Below are 19909 nucleotides of genomic sequence, written 5' to 3' on the forward strand. Positions count from 1 at the left end.
ATTAAAACTTAAATTGACTTCAATTATATTATGCTTTAATCATGTTCAAGAACATTTTGTGGTGTCATCATTCTCAAACCTTGGCACAAGTTGCGCAAGAACACATCAAAAAAAGGGATGTTAATGGGCTGATGGTTGCGTCGATGTTCCTCAATCTGGCCCAAAACCATCTAATTGGGGGGGAAAAGAAAAAGAAAATCACATATGATTTACTTTTTTGGTAACCATTTCTGATCATTGTGATGAATTTAGTTTACTCATACTAGATCAGTATATACTAGGATTGTCACAATTAACGCGATAATGTACAAAATCACTTTAAAACCATAATGGGTTAGTTTTAAAATCACCTTTTCTCTCTTTTAAAATCGTAGGCTATAGTTACTGTATCCAGGTTGTTAAGCAACTGTCAAGTTGTTTTTTAGTTGTTTTTTTTGTGAGTAATTTAATATGAATTAAATGGATATTTAAATGAAAAAGCAAGAATTGGCCTCATCGTTAAATACTCCATAGAAAATTCCAGCATTACGCAGATACTTGATAGTGGCCACATGCTGTTGCACTGTTTGAACAATATTAAAACGTTTAATTCGTGCCACACCACACAATCTGTGAACCAATGAGAGTTATTATTGGCAGATAACAGCACATAATACTAAGTTCATGATGCGACAACCTGGATAGCTGTAGATGGGTGCTGTAACAGTTAAAATTGATACTTTCTCATGGTATTTATTGCAGCAAATGAACACATTATATTACATTTGCAGGTTCAATTGCAGAATAATGATTTGCTAGTGTAATTTATCTTCAAAAAGTGAAAATACATGTGTGGAGCACTTATGGTACTGAAAATGTACATTATTTAAGTAATTATCTATTTCTACCCCTGTTGCAACTGAAAGCAATTAGTTGACAACCCTAGTATAGATTAGATAAAAAATTTGAATAAATTATTTCCAGTACTCTGTTAGAAATGACAGCCCTTGGTAGGCCTCAGACAACAAACAATTCCAACCTGTATACATCCAGCCAACACACTAGTGGTCATCTTCTTGTAAAGGCTGGCATACTTTTCACAATCGTTAATGAGGTCACGTAGCTCGGTGACCAGTAGCAAATTGGTGCTATGCTTGTCTAAAGCTTTGACAAGTGCTTCCCTAGTGCCCAGACGACACATAACTACAGCATAGTCTTTGTTCAGAGAAGCCAGCCGATATAGGAAGCGGATAAACTGCTGCACAGCCTAGATGTTAAGGGAAAGACATAGAAATATTAAAAAAGCTGACATAAGAAACAGGTTTTAGCAAATAAGTATGTATGTGGAGACAAACAGCTACCTCTCTGTCATTAATACAGGCTATCATGGACGAGAGGGAAGGTTCAATGCTCTCATGCCATGGTAGCAAATCCTCCTGATAATTATCCAAGAACTTGTTCAGGATTCTGTTACCAAAATCAAAAAAAAATAACCAAAGTGAGTAATTTCTATAATTTATTACTTTTTTTCCTTTCTAACACAATTTTGGTGCTTAGTTTTCAGATGCAACCAATGAACCAAGTTATCCAGTGAAGTCTCAAATCATGATAAAGAAAATCAGCTTCACGTCACATTGCATTGGGGGAATGAACCACTCTGTTTAGAAAGTACATGTAAAATATTTACTAAGGTTTGTTTTAGACAAAAGATGCTTCTTAGATGTTCAGGACATATACACACACTAAGCACAACCTTGAGAATATCAACTCCTTGCCTGAGAATGGACAGCTGTACTGAGCGCTCGACTCTGTGCTGGTCCATGAGGCGTACCAGGTCCTGAAAAGTGTCTCTGCTATGCATCACTTCATTCCTCTCATCCTCCAACTGAGAAGTTTCATCACACAGTAGTTGTTCCAGGGTCTGGATTACTTCCTTGGTGGTGGTCATTTCCTTTAGACCTACAACTAACATCTTCAGCTCGGTGTCCTTGAAGTCAAGCTCCTCCTTGGACTCTACGAGGGGAAAAAAAAAAACTCCCGTCGGAACAGGTTTTGTTCAAAACATAATAGCACCTTAAATACCCAAACAACCAAACAAATTTCTAGTTATAGTACCTTTTTTTTCCAGTTTGTGAACATTGGAGATGTGCGTCAGGGCAATTATAGCCAGCATGCTTTCAGAGCTGTGACCAGAAAGGCACTTTCTGAGTACAGTGGTGATGTCACAGGCCACCAGCTGTTCTGCCAGGCTCTTGTGATTGGAGATCAGCATAATTATCACCAAAAGACCATTTCGTACAGACAGGCCCCCACTGGACAAGCAGAGGGGAAAAACAACAACATTAGATGATCAGTCCAATAATCACATGCTTTACTGTTTAATAGAATCAAGAAAAATAAAAGTTCTAAACATATTTTACATCACAAAAAGACATATTCCTCAGTGACATACGACAATGGCAAAATAAATGAAAGTTATATTCTCCCATTCATTTTGGAACCATATACACCTTTCCCAAAAACATTCTGAAGAGTCACACAAATATAGAGTTGTGGAGAGCTTAAGTAGCAATAACTTAATAACTACACAAAAACTTATCATTAATATTCAGTAGAAGAAACCTCTAGTCAGAAATAAGACTTGCTGCTTTAATGTGCTTTTATGTAACAGAACCAAGTTTACTAATACTGGTTAGTCACCTACCCAGGTGTGTTAAGCATGAGATCAATAGCAGATGGAATTGCTCCAAGTAGGCCCTTTGATCCTTCAGGTGTTGCTGAGCCAATGCTAGCAAAGATCTCCAACATCATCTGAGTACCAGATTCAGAGAGAGGCATGCAGCTTCCTACACTGCGCAGGTCATGCTTACTGGCACCAGTGATGACTTTTAAGGTCTGGGGGCAAAAAAAAAAATGTTGTGGTCATCCTACTCACTTAGATAACTGTTTTCCATTAATATAACAAAGACTAAATTCAGACTGAAAAAAAATAGATAGCAGTTAGATATACTATTGGGTGAGAAAAGTTTTATTAGACTGTGAAAACTGATGCCTGATAGATGGATGTAAACTGATCCCTGAAATCATTTGAACTATTTGGCAACATTCAGACTTGGGGAAATAAACCATGTAATGACTTTAATATTGAACAATAAAAGGAGTATTGCTTGAAATACTCTATACATATAGTAAATTCTATGTTTCAGTTTCTATCATCTTTTCAGTTATCATCTGCATTATTTTAATAACATTATATTGCTTGTACTTCACAACTGTGTTTTGCTCTATTGTCTTACCATGGACTTGTCAGTCAGACATGGACAATTACCAGTCAGCACAGCACAAAAGAGAGAGGCTAAGTGTACGACAATATGTGGACATGACTGAGGAACTTACTGCTAGTGCGATCTGCTGCACTCGCGTACAAGTGGAGTATTCCTGCATGCATGACAAAATGGCTTTCACTCCTCCCTCTGTAGCAAAAGAAACCCGCCACTCATATTTGAGCATTAGGCTGCGAGTTAGAAGCAAAGCCATAATGGCATTTTGTTTTGGTTGGCTACCAATCATCTCAACCAGTATCTTTAAGACTTTGTCCCTAAGGAAATAAAAGACTGTGTGAGTAGTTAGCAAGCAGGTCAGCATTACTTGAAATTTCATTATTTTACACTCAGTAGCTACTGTCATATATATATATATATATATAAAATTTACTCTTCCTTCATGTACAATAAATAAATAAATAAATAAATAACGGTTGGTTTATTGTTTATCAATAATTTTGATAGTCCCAATAGATTAATTAACTTTGTTGACTAGAATCATTATTCAAATTATCTGGCAGATTTAAATGACAATTGCAAAATAAATGGATTAATATTAAAACTAAATCAAATGACAACATTTTAATCAGATTTTAATATTAATTAGTTGATGACATTTGGGTCATTAGAGTAAAGTGAGCAATAGTGCCAAACGAGTATTCTGACTGAACCAGCAGCAACCCACTCCACAAGTGGTGATATGGAGCATAACCGCATTGGAATGTTTAAATTTATGTACAACTCCACTTCACTGAGGTCACAACAATCCTTTATTACAATAACTGTCAGTCAAACATGTCCTAGTTAGCCAAACTAAGCTCCATTTGCTGTAATATATTCAAGGGTTGCTGTATACAAATTTATGATTTTTTATGATGCTTTAAACTTCCCAACATATTTTTTAGGCCTGCACATCAGTGGTTGGGAGGAGTTTTAGTTATCAAATGTAACCTAGGAGAAACATGCAGCTAAAATACATGTCAGAACTCCTGAGGTGGGTCCGTGAGCATGGATTTTAACCAATTCAAAATTAGATGCAATTACACATCAGGTTTATGTTTAAACATTCTACCCAGTTATAGTCCTGATATTAATTAAACAAAGTCTAAACTGTCATGAGCCTCACCGGATGCTCTGTGCTGAGTCTGATCTAAGAGTGCTGCGTTCCTGAGGTCCCTCTTCGTCCAGGACCTTGCAGATGAACTTCATGCCAGCAAGCAGCTGTCCAGAGTCAGAGCTATTCTTTTTCATTATGTCCACAACCTCTCCAATTTTCTCCAAGGCTGTCTTCTTACCTTGCACTTTCGGGTTATTAAACACTGAAGGAAAGATGTGACAACAAAAGAACATTTAAGATTTTTTCCAAACTGAAATCAATGTCATAAGCACAAAGATTAGCTGGGTTATTGAATATACAGTTGACATTTAGTATTTGTTTTTGCATAGATAAATACAATATGTGGTCAAACGTTTGTACACACAGGACCATACACCATTTTAGGGATGCAACTAATGATTATTTTAACAATCGATTGCTTAATCCTGTATTTAGGGTCGTGGGGGCCTGGAGCCTATACCAGGAGACTTAGGGCACAAGGTGGGGTACACCCTGGACAGGGCGCCAATCCATCGCAGGGCACACAGAGGTACACACACTCACATTCACACACTATGGGCAATTTGAGAAAACCTATTAACCTAAACCTACATGTCTTTGGACTGTGGGAGGAAACCGGAGTACCCGGAGGAAACCCACCGAGCACGGGAAAAACGTGCAAACTCCATTCACGCAGAGACGGGAATCTAGCCTGTATTACAGTTATTACTTTATAAATGCGTCCAATGGACAGTAGGTGTGTACAATTATTGCCTATAGACCTCAGTGATTTAGAAAATTTGGGCTCCGATGTGTACTGTTACAAAGATTAATTCCACTAGTCTGAGACAATATTACTACCATAAAATCATCTGGGAAAACTTGTCGCTAGCTGTCACAAAAAAATTAAGGAAAACACACTCCATCCACTCAGCATTCAAGTCAAAAGGGATGAGTTGAAAACCTTCAGCTTTAAATCCGCGATGTAAGCCCAGCATCTGCTTTCAGTCAAAACGCACTGACTGGATGTTGTAAAGATTTTAAAGTGTAAACATTAAAAAGGACAAAAGTCATGGCAAAGAAATAGAAACTATTGATGACTATTTTGGATATTTTTCAGTTTTTTGTGTACTTTATTTTATACTTCATACCATTGCCACAGAAAATAGTTCACTGAGGTTAACAAATGTCACAATTATGGCTTCTGCATGGTTCCAGTGTAAGGGAATTATAACGCTACAGCACATAATCTAAAACATTTGTGTGCTTAAAATTTTGTGGCAAGAATTTACACAAGGCCCACGTATTTAAGTGCGATGGTCAGGTGTACACAAACTCTTTAGTGTAGAACCTACAACCCAAAATACCTCTTAGAAAGCTATCAGTCACACCATCGAATGCAACCCACCTTTCATCTTTTCCTCCAGATCTTCAGGATACTTGGTCTCATCTTCTGCTGGCAGCTCACTCTCTGTGTCACTGTTACAGCTGGCATTATCTACAGGAATCTCTTTCTTGGGTTTCTTAGAGGCACAGCCATTTATGGAGAAGGATGCAGTAGAGGTAGAAGCTTTAGTTGTAACTGATAAAGACGAAGAGGCTCCCTGTCCACCAAGCCCTGTGGAGTTGAGGGAGCTGTCGGTGAACATTTCCTCATCCTCCAGCCTGGCTCCGCCACGGCGCAAGTAGTGCTTGGCAAAGGCATGTGAACAGAGCAGGTCACCCAAACAGGAGGCCTGCAGGGTCTGTTTCAGGTAGTGCAGGATCTTACGGGCAACCTCGCTTGACACAGTCATTTGAATTAAAGTGGCCTCATCCAGCTCCACCATCTGACAAAAAAAAAAAAAAAAGATAAAAATGAAAGGTCTACTTTAAAACATTTCATAATTTAAAAAAATCAGTTAGACATTGACGAAAAAAAATGACTGCCTAAAGTCCATTCTTTATCATAACTTTGCACACAGGAATTAGAGAACTGTAACTGCCTGTTCATCAAGATTCTGCCGAAGGATGTTGTTGATCTCCTGTTGCTGCTTTGGCTCCAGCTTCTTAATGAAGAAAAGCACTTCCCACCACTCAGCGCGGGTAAGGATGTCTGCATCATCCTGCAAGCTGTCCGTCAGATAGGGTAATGAGTACAAACCACCAGGTGGCTTCAAGAAGAACATCTGACTCACTGTCACATGGGAAGAGGAAAGGTTACAGGAAAGGTTAAAGGTTACATAAAAAAATCAGTAATTATATCAATTTTGTACTACCAGTCAAGTCATTGTTAGTTTGCCTTCCTCAAATGTTCTCTTTAGTTACACTGTTCCTACCTGCAGTAAGTTTAAGTGTCTCAGTTAGAGAAAAAGCCTTTTCCTGAGTTTCTTTCTCAGTTTGTCCACTGCTCCCATTACCCAGGATCTCAATCATGTGCCAGTGCACCCAGTATGTTCTGGAAATTGAGTTCCAGAATACCTACAACATAATCACAAAGTCTGTCACACACCTGACAATGTTTAAAAAAAACACAAGCAAAAACAGAACAATGTGTCTACCTGGACAGGTGGTGAGCCGTCATTACTGTAGCGAAACTCTCCTTCATCACCGGCACTGACTTCCTCGTAGTCCTCGAGCATGCGAACATGCATGCCGCTCTTCAGAGTCTCCTGCACATACTCCACATAAGCCGAACGTGCGGAGAAGTCTGTACGGGTCCTAAAACCATTTGTCTTCTTCTTGGGTGGAGCAGGGGCTGGTGTTGCTGATGCCGTCATAACAGGAGAAGCAGAAAAACGAGGCTGGAAGATGGAACGCAGGGTGCGCCTATTTACCTCTGCCTCGGACTCCTCCTGTCCGCCAAATGTTGTAGGGGACGCGACTGGGGGCTGGCGGTTACGGTCCCAGCCCATCACTCGGACCAACTCTGAGATGAGGTTTGCCATTGCCATGGTAAACTCAAACTCCCGCTGTAGCCGTGATTGCTCTGATTGATGAGCTGCTGTGGAAGAGGAGGGGCCAGGCTCCTGCCGCTCTGTGCTCAACTCCCCGCCTGTGGTGTTGAGCTTGTCCATTAATGAGGTCACACACAGATAGCGCTTCACCAGAGAAAACAGCAGTTTGCCTGGGATCTATACAGAAACACATTCAATATTAAAAGGAATGCATGTTTTAAGGAATGCAGACCATGTCATAAATGCTTGTACTTTCTTTGGAAAAAAAAAAAAAGTATGGCATTTGGTACGATCAAGTGTTTATTTTATTATTGTTAAACATTATATTGCAGTCAATACTCCTTAAAAAGTGAAACTAAATTAAATGTACAAAAGCAAATGAAAACAGAAAGAAAGAAAAAAAGATATCCGGTGTCCATGAGTCAAGTTGAACTATGCAAAAAAGTCTTTTTGAAGTGACTATATAAAAAAAGAAATGAAGAGTTACTTCAAAAAGGTAATAAAAAATAGGATGTCAAATGATGTGACGTATTTTAATTTGATGTTGCAACATAGTGGAAAAAAAGGAGCAAAGACACTTTGTGAGGTTTTTACCTGTGGGAGGTGGATTCCCTCAAAAGAGATCCCATGCTCCTCTGATGATGTGGTCTCAGCAAACAGCTCCAGGAGGGTGTAGCGGTTGTCAAAGTCCATATGCTGCTCAATGCCATCCTGCTGGCTTAGGGACAACAGTACATAGGCACGACTGCCTGGAAGTGCAGAAAAGGACAAAATTAAAAAGTGTTGTGTTTGAAACCCATTGACCTTGAGTGATGATGTAGCATGTACCTGAACTGGAAATTGATGCACATGTTTGAAAGTTGCCAAAATTTGATGAATCTTTGACATGAATGATGTCAATACTTATTTAGAGACAGACAACTATGATGGGAATCAGGTTCAAACAAAAACTTTTGAAAAAGATTTATTTTGTTTTATACAAAAAAATAAATAAAATGAAAAGCAAGTGTATGAAATGCATTCTTAATGAAGCGCTGAACACTAACGTGTTCTCAAAATGTTATTACTGCTAGAATATTAAAAAAAAAAACTAAAAGTTTCTTGTCTAACTAGGAGTGTTTAAGTGTTTAAACAGTTACTGAGATGAAACCAATAAGACTGAATGCAAACTATGCTGGCTTTGACACAACAGGCTAACGGAATGTCTGGTAAACTTTTAAGTAAGAATTAACAGCATATTTAATGTATAATCAAGTGCTGCTATTTGTAATAATCTCATGATACATGTTCATGGTTCGATTGTTCTGCCACCGCTTTTTAGGTAAAAAAAAAAAATAAAAATCTCAATAGATTACTAAACATTGTAATCAGCGTATAAATGCGTGTTTACAGGGATCTGACTGTAAGACTCACAGCACTGACCTGTCTGGCACGGCCTCTGCAAGACGTCTGAACGTGTGGTGTGGTATCTGGGCTACCCTTCGCTCACGACACACATGAATGACACTTGGGTACTCATAACCCTGACTCCGGTTCACCAGATGTCCTTACTTAGACCACATTTGTTTGGTGCTAACCACTGCATATCAGGAACATCTGCATTCTGAGAACAAGACCTGCCATTTGGGAAATGCACTAACGCAAGCTTCAAGTCATCACAATCTGGCCCTTGTTAAAGTCTCACCAGATCCGGATACCTACCCATTTTTCCTACTTCCGGCACAACTTCAAGACTGATCAATTGCTGCTTAAAATATCACACCTCTTCACAGGTAAACATACTTGGACATAATATGATTCAATCATACCTAGTGTGAAAACAGTACAAGAGCAATGCTAAAGCCAGTGCAACAAAAGAGCTAAAAGAACAATTCATACAGGTGTACATGCTATTATAACAAACTGGTCCAAATTTATAATTTCTTATGAATTGTGATAAGGTCCGCCGGATTTTTATACATCTGATAATCTGCAAGCTAGTTTACTTTTACACTGTTTATTTATATATTTTTTATATATATATATTTTTTTTTACATATTTTTAATCATGTACCATGTTTTCTATTTTAGACTTTGATTATACTTTGATGACAACTTGGCAAACTCATGGCATTCTCTCATCAGATTCACAAGGTTGTCACCTGGAATGGTTTTCAGGTCACAGATGAGCCTTGACCAGAGTTAATGTGTGACATTTCGTGCCTTCTTAACATGCTTTAGACCATCAGTTGTCTTGTGCCTATACCATCAGTTGTCTTGTGCAGAGGAAGCATTGGTACAGAACAAATGGTTCCTGAATGTGTGGTTCCTACTGTGAAGCATGGAGAAGGAGGTGTGATAGTGTGGGGGTGCTTTGTTGGTGACACTGTTAGTGACTTAGGCAAAACTGACAACACAATTAATGGCTACAACAACATTTTGCATTGACATAAAAATTCCATCTGGCTTGCAGTTAGTCTGTCATTTGTTGCCGAACAGGACAAATAACCCCAAACACACCTCTAGGAGTATTTGGGGTGAAGAGTCAAACGCTCACACAATTTATTACCATTTCATTTCATTTGATGATTACTCTAAATTATCATTTGTTATTTAATCCACCAATGTTAAACACAACCTTAAACTGTAAAAGAATAGCACAAACTGGAGCTGGGCGGTATAACCAAAAATTTATATCACAGTATTTTCCAAAATTATATTCATGTCACAGTATTTGACGGTATTTTTTTTTTCCATGCATGATTAGGTGTTAACCCCATTTCCCTAATAAATTAGAGAATAATTACTGCAGGATAGGGATGCACCGAAATTTCGGCCGCCGAAAATTTTCGGCCGAAATAGCATTATCGGTTTCGGCCGAAACGTAAGAAAGCGCCGAAAATAAAAGCCGAAATTGTCGCCACGCCTCTTCCATCCTCCCGTCTTGTTCGCGCTGTCATTACGCATCAAACACGGAGTATGTCGGCGGTTTGGAAGCACTTCAAAGTTTCAGATGAGGACAGCAAAGTTGCAATATGCAAAATTTTTTTAATACAAACAAAAATATATATATTTTAAACATGTTTTTTTTTAATGAAGCCATTTTCGGTTTCGGTATCGGTTTTCGGCCAAGTGCATCCAAAAATTTCGGTTTCGTTTTCGGCCCAGAATTTTCATTTCGGTGCATCCCTACTGCAGGATATTGGCTTTCATTGACTGGACTAGTATTAACCCAGGTTTGATTGGTCTTACAAAATGCTGCTGTTCACAAAGAGGTGACAGTGGCACTCATAATTGTAATGAGGTGAAGAAATCAGAATTCATGACTTGCAGTCAAAATACACAACACTTTATTGTACAAGTTTTGCAATTTGAAAACATCTTTAAGCTGGCTACAATGTAAACAATATGTCCCCTGTAACTGCTAAATGAAAACTTTATTCACTGGACTTTCATTAAGGCAAATTACCTGAAACAGGTAAATACAAAAGGAGTGAATCTTTTAACTTTGTGAAACATTAATAAGATTACTTCAAGTCCAACCAGGTAGTATTCAAGTATTTAAAATATAAAAGAAGTTTAACTTGAAAACTTCCCAAACAACTAAACCTTCACTAAGGCAACTTGCATCCATACGGACTTTGCTTCAAGATGAGGTATATTCATACACACATTTAAACAAATAATAAATAGTAAACTAAAAGTATGCAGCTTGCATAAATAATACTATTGCTCAACCCCAGGAACAGTAGACTAGTAGAGTATTCAAGTATCAAAAATATAAAAGAATTTCAACAACATTTACATATGATGGATGTTTGATCAACGTCAGATTTTTTAAAGCCGAAGTATTTCCACACAATCGACAACCGACTTTTCGAAAGAAGTTCCTCTTTGTCTGTGACATTTTCTTCGCCCATGATGTTCACCGCTTAACACACACAGGCCGTGCTTTCACCGCTTTCATGCAGACGCATACAGATTGTTTGCAAAATAATCCCCCTCTCAAACAACGTCCCGCAGCGGGTCGTTCCAACGCTCTGTGTTCCTGACACTTTGTACTCACATGAAAAATAAATATCATTAAAAAAAAAAAAAAAAAAAAAAAAAAACACACACACCGGTATTCGGTATAAAAAGGTATAACCGCCCAGCCCTAGCACAAACCCTCCGTTTTTTTGGTTTTCTGAAGCTCAGCTGTGGAAGCTCTGGTCGTTGGCAGGAGTAGACTCGGAGGAAACCTCTTAATTCATAAAAGGTTGGTTGAAACATGCCTAGTTGCATCAATTTCCATTAACTGCTAAAATATCTAACATTATTTATATGCTTACTCAATTTTTTATATGACTGACCTTTATCATCCATACCCTACATGTCTATTCCATTTTGGCACTTCTGCTTTGGACTCATTTTCCAGAACTGCAGTTTGCACCTTGGACACAACATAAACTGTGGCAAGGGGCATGGTCGAGAGTCAGTTGTGAATTGGGTACAGCAGTCAAATCAGCAGGTAACAGGTGCACCCCGTAGCATGTTCTCAAGGTTATTTATCTGTGTCCTCTTTTTGTGCCAGAGGTAGTGGAGAGAGTTGAGTGTGTGAATGAGCGAGTGTGAGGGAATAAAAAAAAAGAAGCTCTGAATCATCATAAACCTGCTTTCTGCTTGCTCATTTCCACTGAACCGTAGCAGTGGTACACATACTCTGCTAATAACAATATGATGAACATGGAATCATCCAGAATGAACAAGCTGTGCTACTTATTTAAAAGTCATGAAACACATGCATAGGCATATAAGGGAGACTTATACTACACTAAAACACACTAGTGTAAGCAGAAATCCTACATTTGCAGTTTGCTGTATTTTAACATAAGGTAAAAACAGATCTGTATTATTGTTAAAAGAATTTACAAAGGCCTTATAGAGTCTACAACCAGTTCACTGGTTTGTTTGTTCTCGAATACTCTCCATTCCGGTTGAGTGTTTATACTGTTTTTGCTTCTTGTGGATAAACCTTTGCTTAATAAAGTCTGAGCAAACAGAATACTATTTAATCAGCTCCAAAGAGCAGCAGGTTTTATTCCATCTCAATCATAAAACTACTGATAAAATTCAGTTAGTTTCCTTATAAAACCCTCCCTTTCTGATTGCACTTAACAATGCTCCTTTATGAAAGAATCTTTGTGAATGAAACCTCCAGAAAGTGCAACCCATTTCAGCAGAACGGTCATGCTGAAAACCATTTAATTCTAAGATTAATTATCACCAAATCGAAAACAAAAACATTAATTTTGGCAACGAACATTACTTCTATTCAAACTTAAAACTGGAAAAACATAATGTACAGATCATGATTCAATATGAGCTCTAGAAATCCCCAACGCTAACAATGAAATAAAAAAGCTCTGTGACATGCACCCTCGTCTCACCACTGAGCATTTTTTTTTTTTATTTAATCATAAAACAATGTTTCATGTAAAAAAATCTCTTAACTCAACTTTTCTTGAAAATAAACATTAAATTTAAAAAGGCACGTTATGCTGCGGAGCCTATTTTTTCCACCAGAACATACATATACATATATATATATATATATATATATATACACTGTATACACACACACTCCATTCACAGGTAATGGTGGCACGCAAACGTCAAGATCTGCCGTGGGTATAACTTGTAAGCAAGTAAAGCCGTAGGTAACCTCTAGTTAATAATAAGAATAATAGGCCAGTCGGGATAAAAAAATAATAATAATGCAGCATGTACACATCCAGCAAACTCAGTTGGAATGGTAAGCTCAAAATTTCAGAAAACTACTCCCATAATATCACAGACACATTAAACGCTTCTCAGAGGACAGAACCACTTAAAATGTTTTTATTCATATTATTATTTATATAATTAATAATAAATAAATACTTTGAGCATGTAAATACACATCTTATTGGATTAGCATTCATGTAATCAGTTAAGTTAGAATCACCAATTAAAATGTTTTCATTCAGGTTAAAGACGCATCATCCATTGTCCACGTGAAGGTGGCTACTGTCCCCAATCAAGGTCCATAAGCCCGACTCTTAACCACACTGAACACTGTTAGGACAAATTGAACATTCTAATGGCTGAATAATCAAAATCCCCCACAGTGTGCTATAAAATCTATTGGTAATCCTTCCTGGAAAAAGTTTCTAAAACAGCAAGGAGTGGAGCAATAGTGTGTTAAATCCTATGCTTTTAGACTGGACATCTATAGACATGATGGTCAGGTGTCCACGTACTTTTAGCCATACTGTGCTGGTTGTTAGGCGTTTAAATGGCTTTATGGAATAAAATTATAAAATGTAGGCATTCCCTATTGTTCATTATCTATTAATGCATATACATAGACCCAGGCAGGGTATTGATAACAAATCTGTTGAGATTTTAGATGCTTTGGCATTAACAGTACTATTTATAAAAATTTATATAAATACATTTTTTAGAAAAGTATACTGAAAGAACATATTATTTCACATATGATATGATTGGTTAGACTGTTGTGGGCAAACAGTACATTCACAGTGCTTACATACCTGCATCGTGTGAGGCCAGAGCACGCAGCATCTTGCCAGCGCTGCGGCGAGTCTGTCGCTCTTTGTTTCCCAGCAGCTCCATTAGCAGGTCTAGTGCCCCAGTCTCCTTGAAGACTCCAACCAACGACCCAATGCTTGCATAAGCGCTCAGCACGTGAATGGTTTGTGTGAGGCTAATTGCAAAATCATTGTTTTTGGCCATCTGCTTCCGTGCTCGCTCGACTAGGTTTTTAACATCTTCCTTCATGTCGCAGAGATCTACCTCATCGAAGGTGACATCAGAGGAGAACTGACCACTGGGTCTCGCCTTCTCCTCCTGCAGAGGTCGCTTTCCCAGTAGCGTAGGGCAGTTGGCGTACACATCCTCAGTAGACATCCACATCAAGATATTCTCGGTTTTACTCTCTCCAGATGTGCAGCCACTAGAGCTTCCCACGCCAGAGTTACCGCTACTGCTGCCACCACCCTCGTTGCCGCCACTGCCCGAGCTAGAGCCATCATCTACGGCCTGCAGGCTCCAACGGATCAGGTATTCCGTCTGGCCATCATGGGTACGTCTCTGACGGATCAGCTCCTCTGGGTAAGCCTGCTGTTTCGAACCAAGCTGAACCAGCAGGTTCCCATTACGCCGCTCACCCACCATGACAGCTGTCAATTGAATTAAAAAAATATGTCATATCAGTGTGTGAAATAAATTGTTAAAAAAAAATGCCACATACAAAAACATCCAGGTCCTGTCCTGGCAACTAGGCCAAGTTAAGTAAAATAAATAAATAAATAAATAAAAAATATATATTTTTTTCTTTTTTAAAGCTATACTTTGACATAAATTTTAACTGTCTACAAGTTCAGCAAATTAAACTGAAAAGGATAAATGAGAAGGTGGCACGGTGGCTTAGAGGTTAGCAATGGCGCCTTGCACCTCCAAGGTCGAGGGTTTGATTTCCCCCAGCTTGGGTCTGTGTGCAAGGAGTTTGCATGTCCTCCCGTGCTTGGTGGGTTTCCTCCGGGTGCTCTGGTTTCTTTCCACAGTCCAAAACACACACATTAGATTAAGTGGCATTTGCAAATTGCCCATATTGTGTAAATAGGCGTGAGTGCGCTCTGTGATGGACAAGTACCCCATCCAGGCCTTATGTCCCCATGTCTCCATGCGACCCTGTATAAAGGATACAGCGCTATAGACAATGAATGAGTAAGAATGAATGAGAAGCAGGAACAGTGAGGCAGAACTAAACGTGTTCATATGTCAAAGGAAAAAAAAAAGCATAAAGAAATTAATTTAACCACTAACATTTTCTAAGAAGCTTTACTAGCTACTTCAACTATTTTAGACATTTTAAAATATATAGACAGATAACTATATCGATAGATAGTACGGTACGTTTAACGCCGAGATCTTAGCGAGCGACTAAACATTTGCTGTGAAGCTAACATTAATGTTTCGTGACTCATTTCATCCAGTTAATGGTCAGGTGGCGAGTCCCTGGGCGTGAACACTAGCTGCCTGCAGTAAGCAAATGAAACAGCACATTCTTTTCCCGTTAGTTCACGTTAAAAAGCCAGCAGTGAGCAACCCGGGGCCTTGTGTCAAACCCTGCTCTACCCACTTCCACGTCCAAGTGTCACTCGGTGCCAAGTTTCATTCTCGCTCAAGCAGGAGGACACCAAGCTTCGGTTAACATATAATAAAACTTCCTCACAGCGGCACTAATGTTCACATGCGTTCAGTGGATTGTTTAAAACTATTTAACTCAATTTCTCAGACTCTCACTGCTGACTCACATCTATCCGACTCCTGAGCCACTCCCCCTCCTCAGTGCTAACACACCACCGCCTCTCCGGGCTGTCACAACTCATAGCTTACTTTCTACTTCAAACCAGTTATTAAATTGACATCTGCAACCTTCCCTCATGGACGTTAGAAAAACACCCAATGATAAAGCGTTTTAATACTAAACTGAGTGGCGCGTGTTTAAGATAAGACTTTATAAAGCGCCAGCCACCGCTACCTGTTAATTAGCAGGCTAAGCTTGCAGCTAGCTAACTCGCGGGCCCGAGCATTAGCTTAGCCAGAATGCTGCACAAAATAAAACATGTATTTATCGTTTACCTCCAGTGTTACACGACTTCCGCGGCTTCACTGCTTTCTCCCTCAGTCGATGGGATTTTCTTCTCCGTGATAAAGTATCGTTGCCCAGCCTGAACTAACTTAGCTAGTTGTTTTACGGAAAGAAATCTTATTCACAATATTTCCAGCTACACTTCTACGTGAAGACTTATGGGTCTGTCTTCCGGTCTAAGAGCGGAAGTGGAAAGTATTTTGAGGGCAGTCCTAGTGGCTGAAGAGAAGCATGAAGCTTAACTCCTTAAACGTATAATAGTAGACTTCACACTTTTAACATATTTTGTATTATCATTTTAACATCAATACATATTTGGTTAACCAATATAACCTATTTTAGGTTAAAATCTGAAATGTTTCCATCGAGTCTTTAAAGGTCCTCTATCGTCATACAAAGGGTGGTTCAAGTTAAACTGAAACATTTGATTGTGCAGAACACAATTGCAAGAGTAAAAACACCCTTTTTTCTCAATATGATTACACCTACACTAATGCATTTACCTCAGGGTTTCACTAATGCTTGTATATCATTAAGGGGGAAAGTTTCCTCAGTATGCCAGAGCCACAATGCTCTGCCTTCTTGTCTGAAATACTGGCCTCCAAGGAACTCCTTTAATGGCCCAAACATGTGGAACTCGCTTGCAGAGAGGTCAGGACTGTACAGGAGATGTATCTGTAACAAGCAAGTGGTGTTCGTGAATGAATGAATTTCCTGCATCACTGAATGTTCTCAGGAACAACTGCCGTGGGCCACTTTAGCCCAGGATTGTCATTCACAGACATATGGATTTCTTGAAAACGTTCATACCGTTCAAATTTTTGAATGCAACTAAAAGTCTCACCATACCCTGTTCGAAGTCTATGTCAATTTCTTTTTATGCCTTTATTCACAAGAAATGTCATCAAAACTTCTGCTTTGATTTAAACTTCCTTGTATTTTGAGCCATTTTTAGAATAATTATATATCTATATAACAATTTTTAAGTAACTCAAGTGAAAGTTCTGGCTTTATACTTTTAATAACTTGGTGCAGTGGCATCGTATGCCTTCCTAACTCGTGGTCAGCTTTTTCTGGTACAAGTTACTAATATTATATTAATACGCTGAATCTATAAAATGGAAAAATGTACCATGACAAGCAGATAAATGCAGCGTTTAACTCGAGGTTGCAATTCTCCACCTTCATCCAGTCGCCTTGAAATTCCTAAATCTATAACATGCAGCAGTCAACTTCTGTTTCCTTACCTAATTGTGATGTCAAATCATCGTGGCTGCGCACAGTTTCAGATGTAAAATTCATGTCATGCTGTATGTATAAGTATTTGATTTAGATCAGGACTAAGTCCTGACCGCACGACAAGTTAATCGGGAATCAGCCCACATCTCAAATTAACAAGAAAATAATACAAAGTAAATTAATATACGTTTCCTACCTTAAAATGAAAACGCGTTATACTCATCAATAAGTCGTTAGATTTGTAGTCTATTTGTAGATTATTACGGCGATCCTGGCCCGAGATTAAGGCTTAAACGTTATAGTTTCCCGCTTGTTAGTTGCTCAATGTTATCGTTTCCCTGTTGTCATGACAACGGTAACGGAAACGCAAGATATGCAAAGAACAGTCGGTGTCTCCGTCTGACGACCTCACCGTTTTACATACAACAAGGGCGCAACACTCCCGCGCTTTCCGTGCGCGTCCACGCAAATTTTCTTCCGAGCTCAGACATGTGTAGGTTGAAAATTATTTAATTACGATACATATTGCAAATTCCTACTTGCAAAGCAAGCTGAACACAGAGCAATAACCTGTTATGTAAATAGTAGCACAATACTGGTGATGGAATGTTCCTGGCAACTTGACATGCAATGTATCTTATTTCACAACTTATGTGGTCTTGCATGCTAACATTTTTACCTGCCTCTTGACTGTACCTCCAGAATGTAACCTTGTCTGTTTGGTTGACTCTTACATAATAAGTATGAGACATTTCTTAAACTTATAAGGCATTTTGGACATTCACTTAAGTGGTCTTAAGTTAAGTGGTCTTAAGTGAAGGTCTTAAGTATGTGTGTACTTACAAAAACTATGAGAAAAAATACATCCCCTCCTTTCTTTTCTCTTTGAATTAGTGTTTTTCTTTGTATAAACATAGTTTTCTGATTTCTGATGTTTTTGTCTATCTCGTTAAAAAAATTGTATAGTTACCAAAGACCATACTCTGGCTCAGTGCTCAGGTCCATCCATGAGTTGCCATTTTTACTTGCCTACAACAGGCTGTAGAGAACACAGCATGTCCCAGCTAAATGCAAATCACTGTCAGCACACAAAAGTGCACCAAACACTCTTTTTACTTTCAATCTCAGATGGAATAAAGAAACTATTTTTAGACATATTTGTTAGTCTTTCAGTTGCTCCCATTAATGGGTTGCCAAAGCGGACCATCCGATTTGCACAGAATTTGGCACGTTTTCACACCAGATGCCCCTCCTGACTGTATCTGGTGGCTGAAGTTTAGGCATTGAGTGGGAATTGAAGCCAGGCCTCCTGCATAGCAGGTGTGAAACCTACCACTGAGCCACCAATGTCCTAAACAGTGGATAAATCATCACCTATCTGATTCACTCTTTCTCTTTCATCTCAATCTTTTTCTATAGTGCTCATGTGTCACAGGAGACCTGGAGCCTATCCTAAGAGACTTGGGGCACAACTCCAATGCAGGGCACAAGCACGCACATCCTCACACACTACGGGCAATTTGAAAACACAAATTAGCATAATCTGCATGTCTTTGGAATGTGGAAGGGGACCCAGAGGAAACCCAATAAGCACAGGGAGAACATGCAAACTCCACTCAAAAAGACCTGAGGCAAGAATCAGAGTCTCTGGAGGTGATTTTATTTTTACAGTGCTTTTAACAATTGACGTTTTTGCAAAGGAGTTTTAAAGGAATAAAACAAATCTGTATATAAATAAAAAATGTTTATCCCTAATGAGCAAGTATGACATGGGGAGGAAACCTTGGGAGGAACCATAGGAAACCCATCCTCATCTGGGTGATAGGAGATAATACAACCATAAATAAACCCCTTTTATAACTGTGTGCTCTGAGGTTTAAAGTGTTAGCAGATTGCCTAAATGAAGAAGATTCTGAAGGAACACAAGGAATAGAAGTTAGAGAATCAGAGTTGGGTAGATCATCTCCTGGTGGGTCTCTCCCAGAACCTTTACCCAGCGTGTTGCCAGAGCAATGCAGCAGAACATTGATGATGACTGTCGAGTTCTACCCAGTTAAGAGGGTGAAGGGGTGACTGCTGAGCTCCCCAGCAGCATCCATACCAGAGAGTAAAGAAAACAATATTGTTCTGCCTCCTCGCTATGACAGGAGCATATCTTCCCTCCTGCGTAGAATTTGTTTTGTTTTCATGATGGCAATGACAATTTGCACTTCCATCCATCTGTGCTCCTCATTCGTGACAAAATGCAAGACCTACAAATAGATGCGGAGAAGTGTCTTCTGCTTAAACTGGTCTGCAAGAATACTAATGAAATGAAAGTGATTCTGTGGGAAGACCACGAGTAGAAGTTCTAATATCAAAGGTGGGTGCATCATTTCTTAGCGGGGCACCCATGAATTAAATTTTAGGGAATGTGTCACCGGAGTGACCATGCCAAACCCTAATGGTATTGATACATTTGGAGAATTTTTACTGCTACTGATAATTGATTGAATTAACAAACATACTATAAACAAATGTCATTTTAAACACAGTTTAAAACTGTTAATTGCATTTCATTTATAAATAAAAAATAATAATTCACTTTTAGTTACCATTTTATTTTATTCACGGCAATAGAGGGTCTGAAGTCTATCATGGTAACGCTGTGTGACAGATT

The 19909-nt window shown here is 38.8% G+C and overlaps 1 protein-coding gene across 3 annotated transcripts in view; it reads right to left on the minus strand.

Moving 5' to 3' along the window:
* The window catches only part of LOC128528632 (cullin-9), a 38884-nt gene extending 22712 nt beyond the window's left edge, over positions 1-16172 (minus strand). For all 3 annotated transcript variants that reach the window (XM_053501613.1, XM_053501612.1, XM_053501611.1), the window contains exons 1-15: positions 16002-16172; positions 13889-14536; positions 7929-8083; positions 6939-7511; positions 6717-6858; positions 6384-6574; positions 5807-6227; positions 4429-4621; positions 3376-3577; positions 2684-2874; positions 2095-2291; positions 1755-1992; positions 1341-1446; positions 1019-1246; positions 80-170 (exon numbers count right to left, since the gene is read on the minus strand). In XM_053501613.1, the coding sequence (XP_053357588.1) occupies positions 80-170; positions 1019-1246; positions 1341-1446; positions 1755-1992; positions 2095-2291; positions 2684-2874; positions 3376-3577; positions 4429-4621; positions 5807-6227; positions 6384-6574; positions 6717-6858; positions 6939-7511; positions 7929-8083; positions 13889-14531 (3571 nt within the window). In that variant the 5' untranslated portion in view covers positions 14532-14536; positions 16002-16172. The remainder of the gene's footprint in view (positions 1-79; positions 171-1018; positions 1247-1340; positions 1447-1754; positions 1993-2094; positions 2292-2683; positions 2875-3375; positions 3578-4428; positions 4622-5806; positions 6228-6383; positions 6575-6716; positions 6859-6938; positions 7512-7928; positions 8084-13888; positions 14537-16001) is intronic.
* Positions 16173-19909: the final 3737 nt, after the last annotated feature.

Source organism: Clarias gariepinus, chromosome 8 (assembly GCF_024256425.1).
Source record: "Clarias gariepinus isolate MV-2021 ecotype Netherlands chromosome 8, CGAR_prim_01v2, whole genome shotgun sequence".
NCBI lineage: Eukaryota > Metazoa > Chordata > Actinopteri > Siluriformes > Clariidae > Clarias > Clarias gariepinus.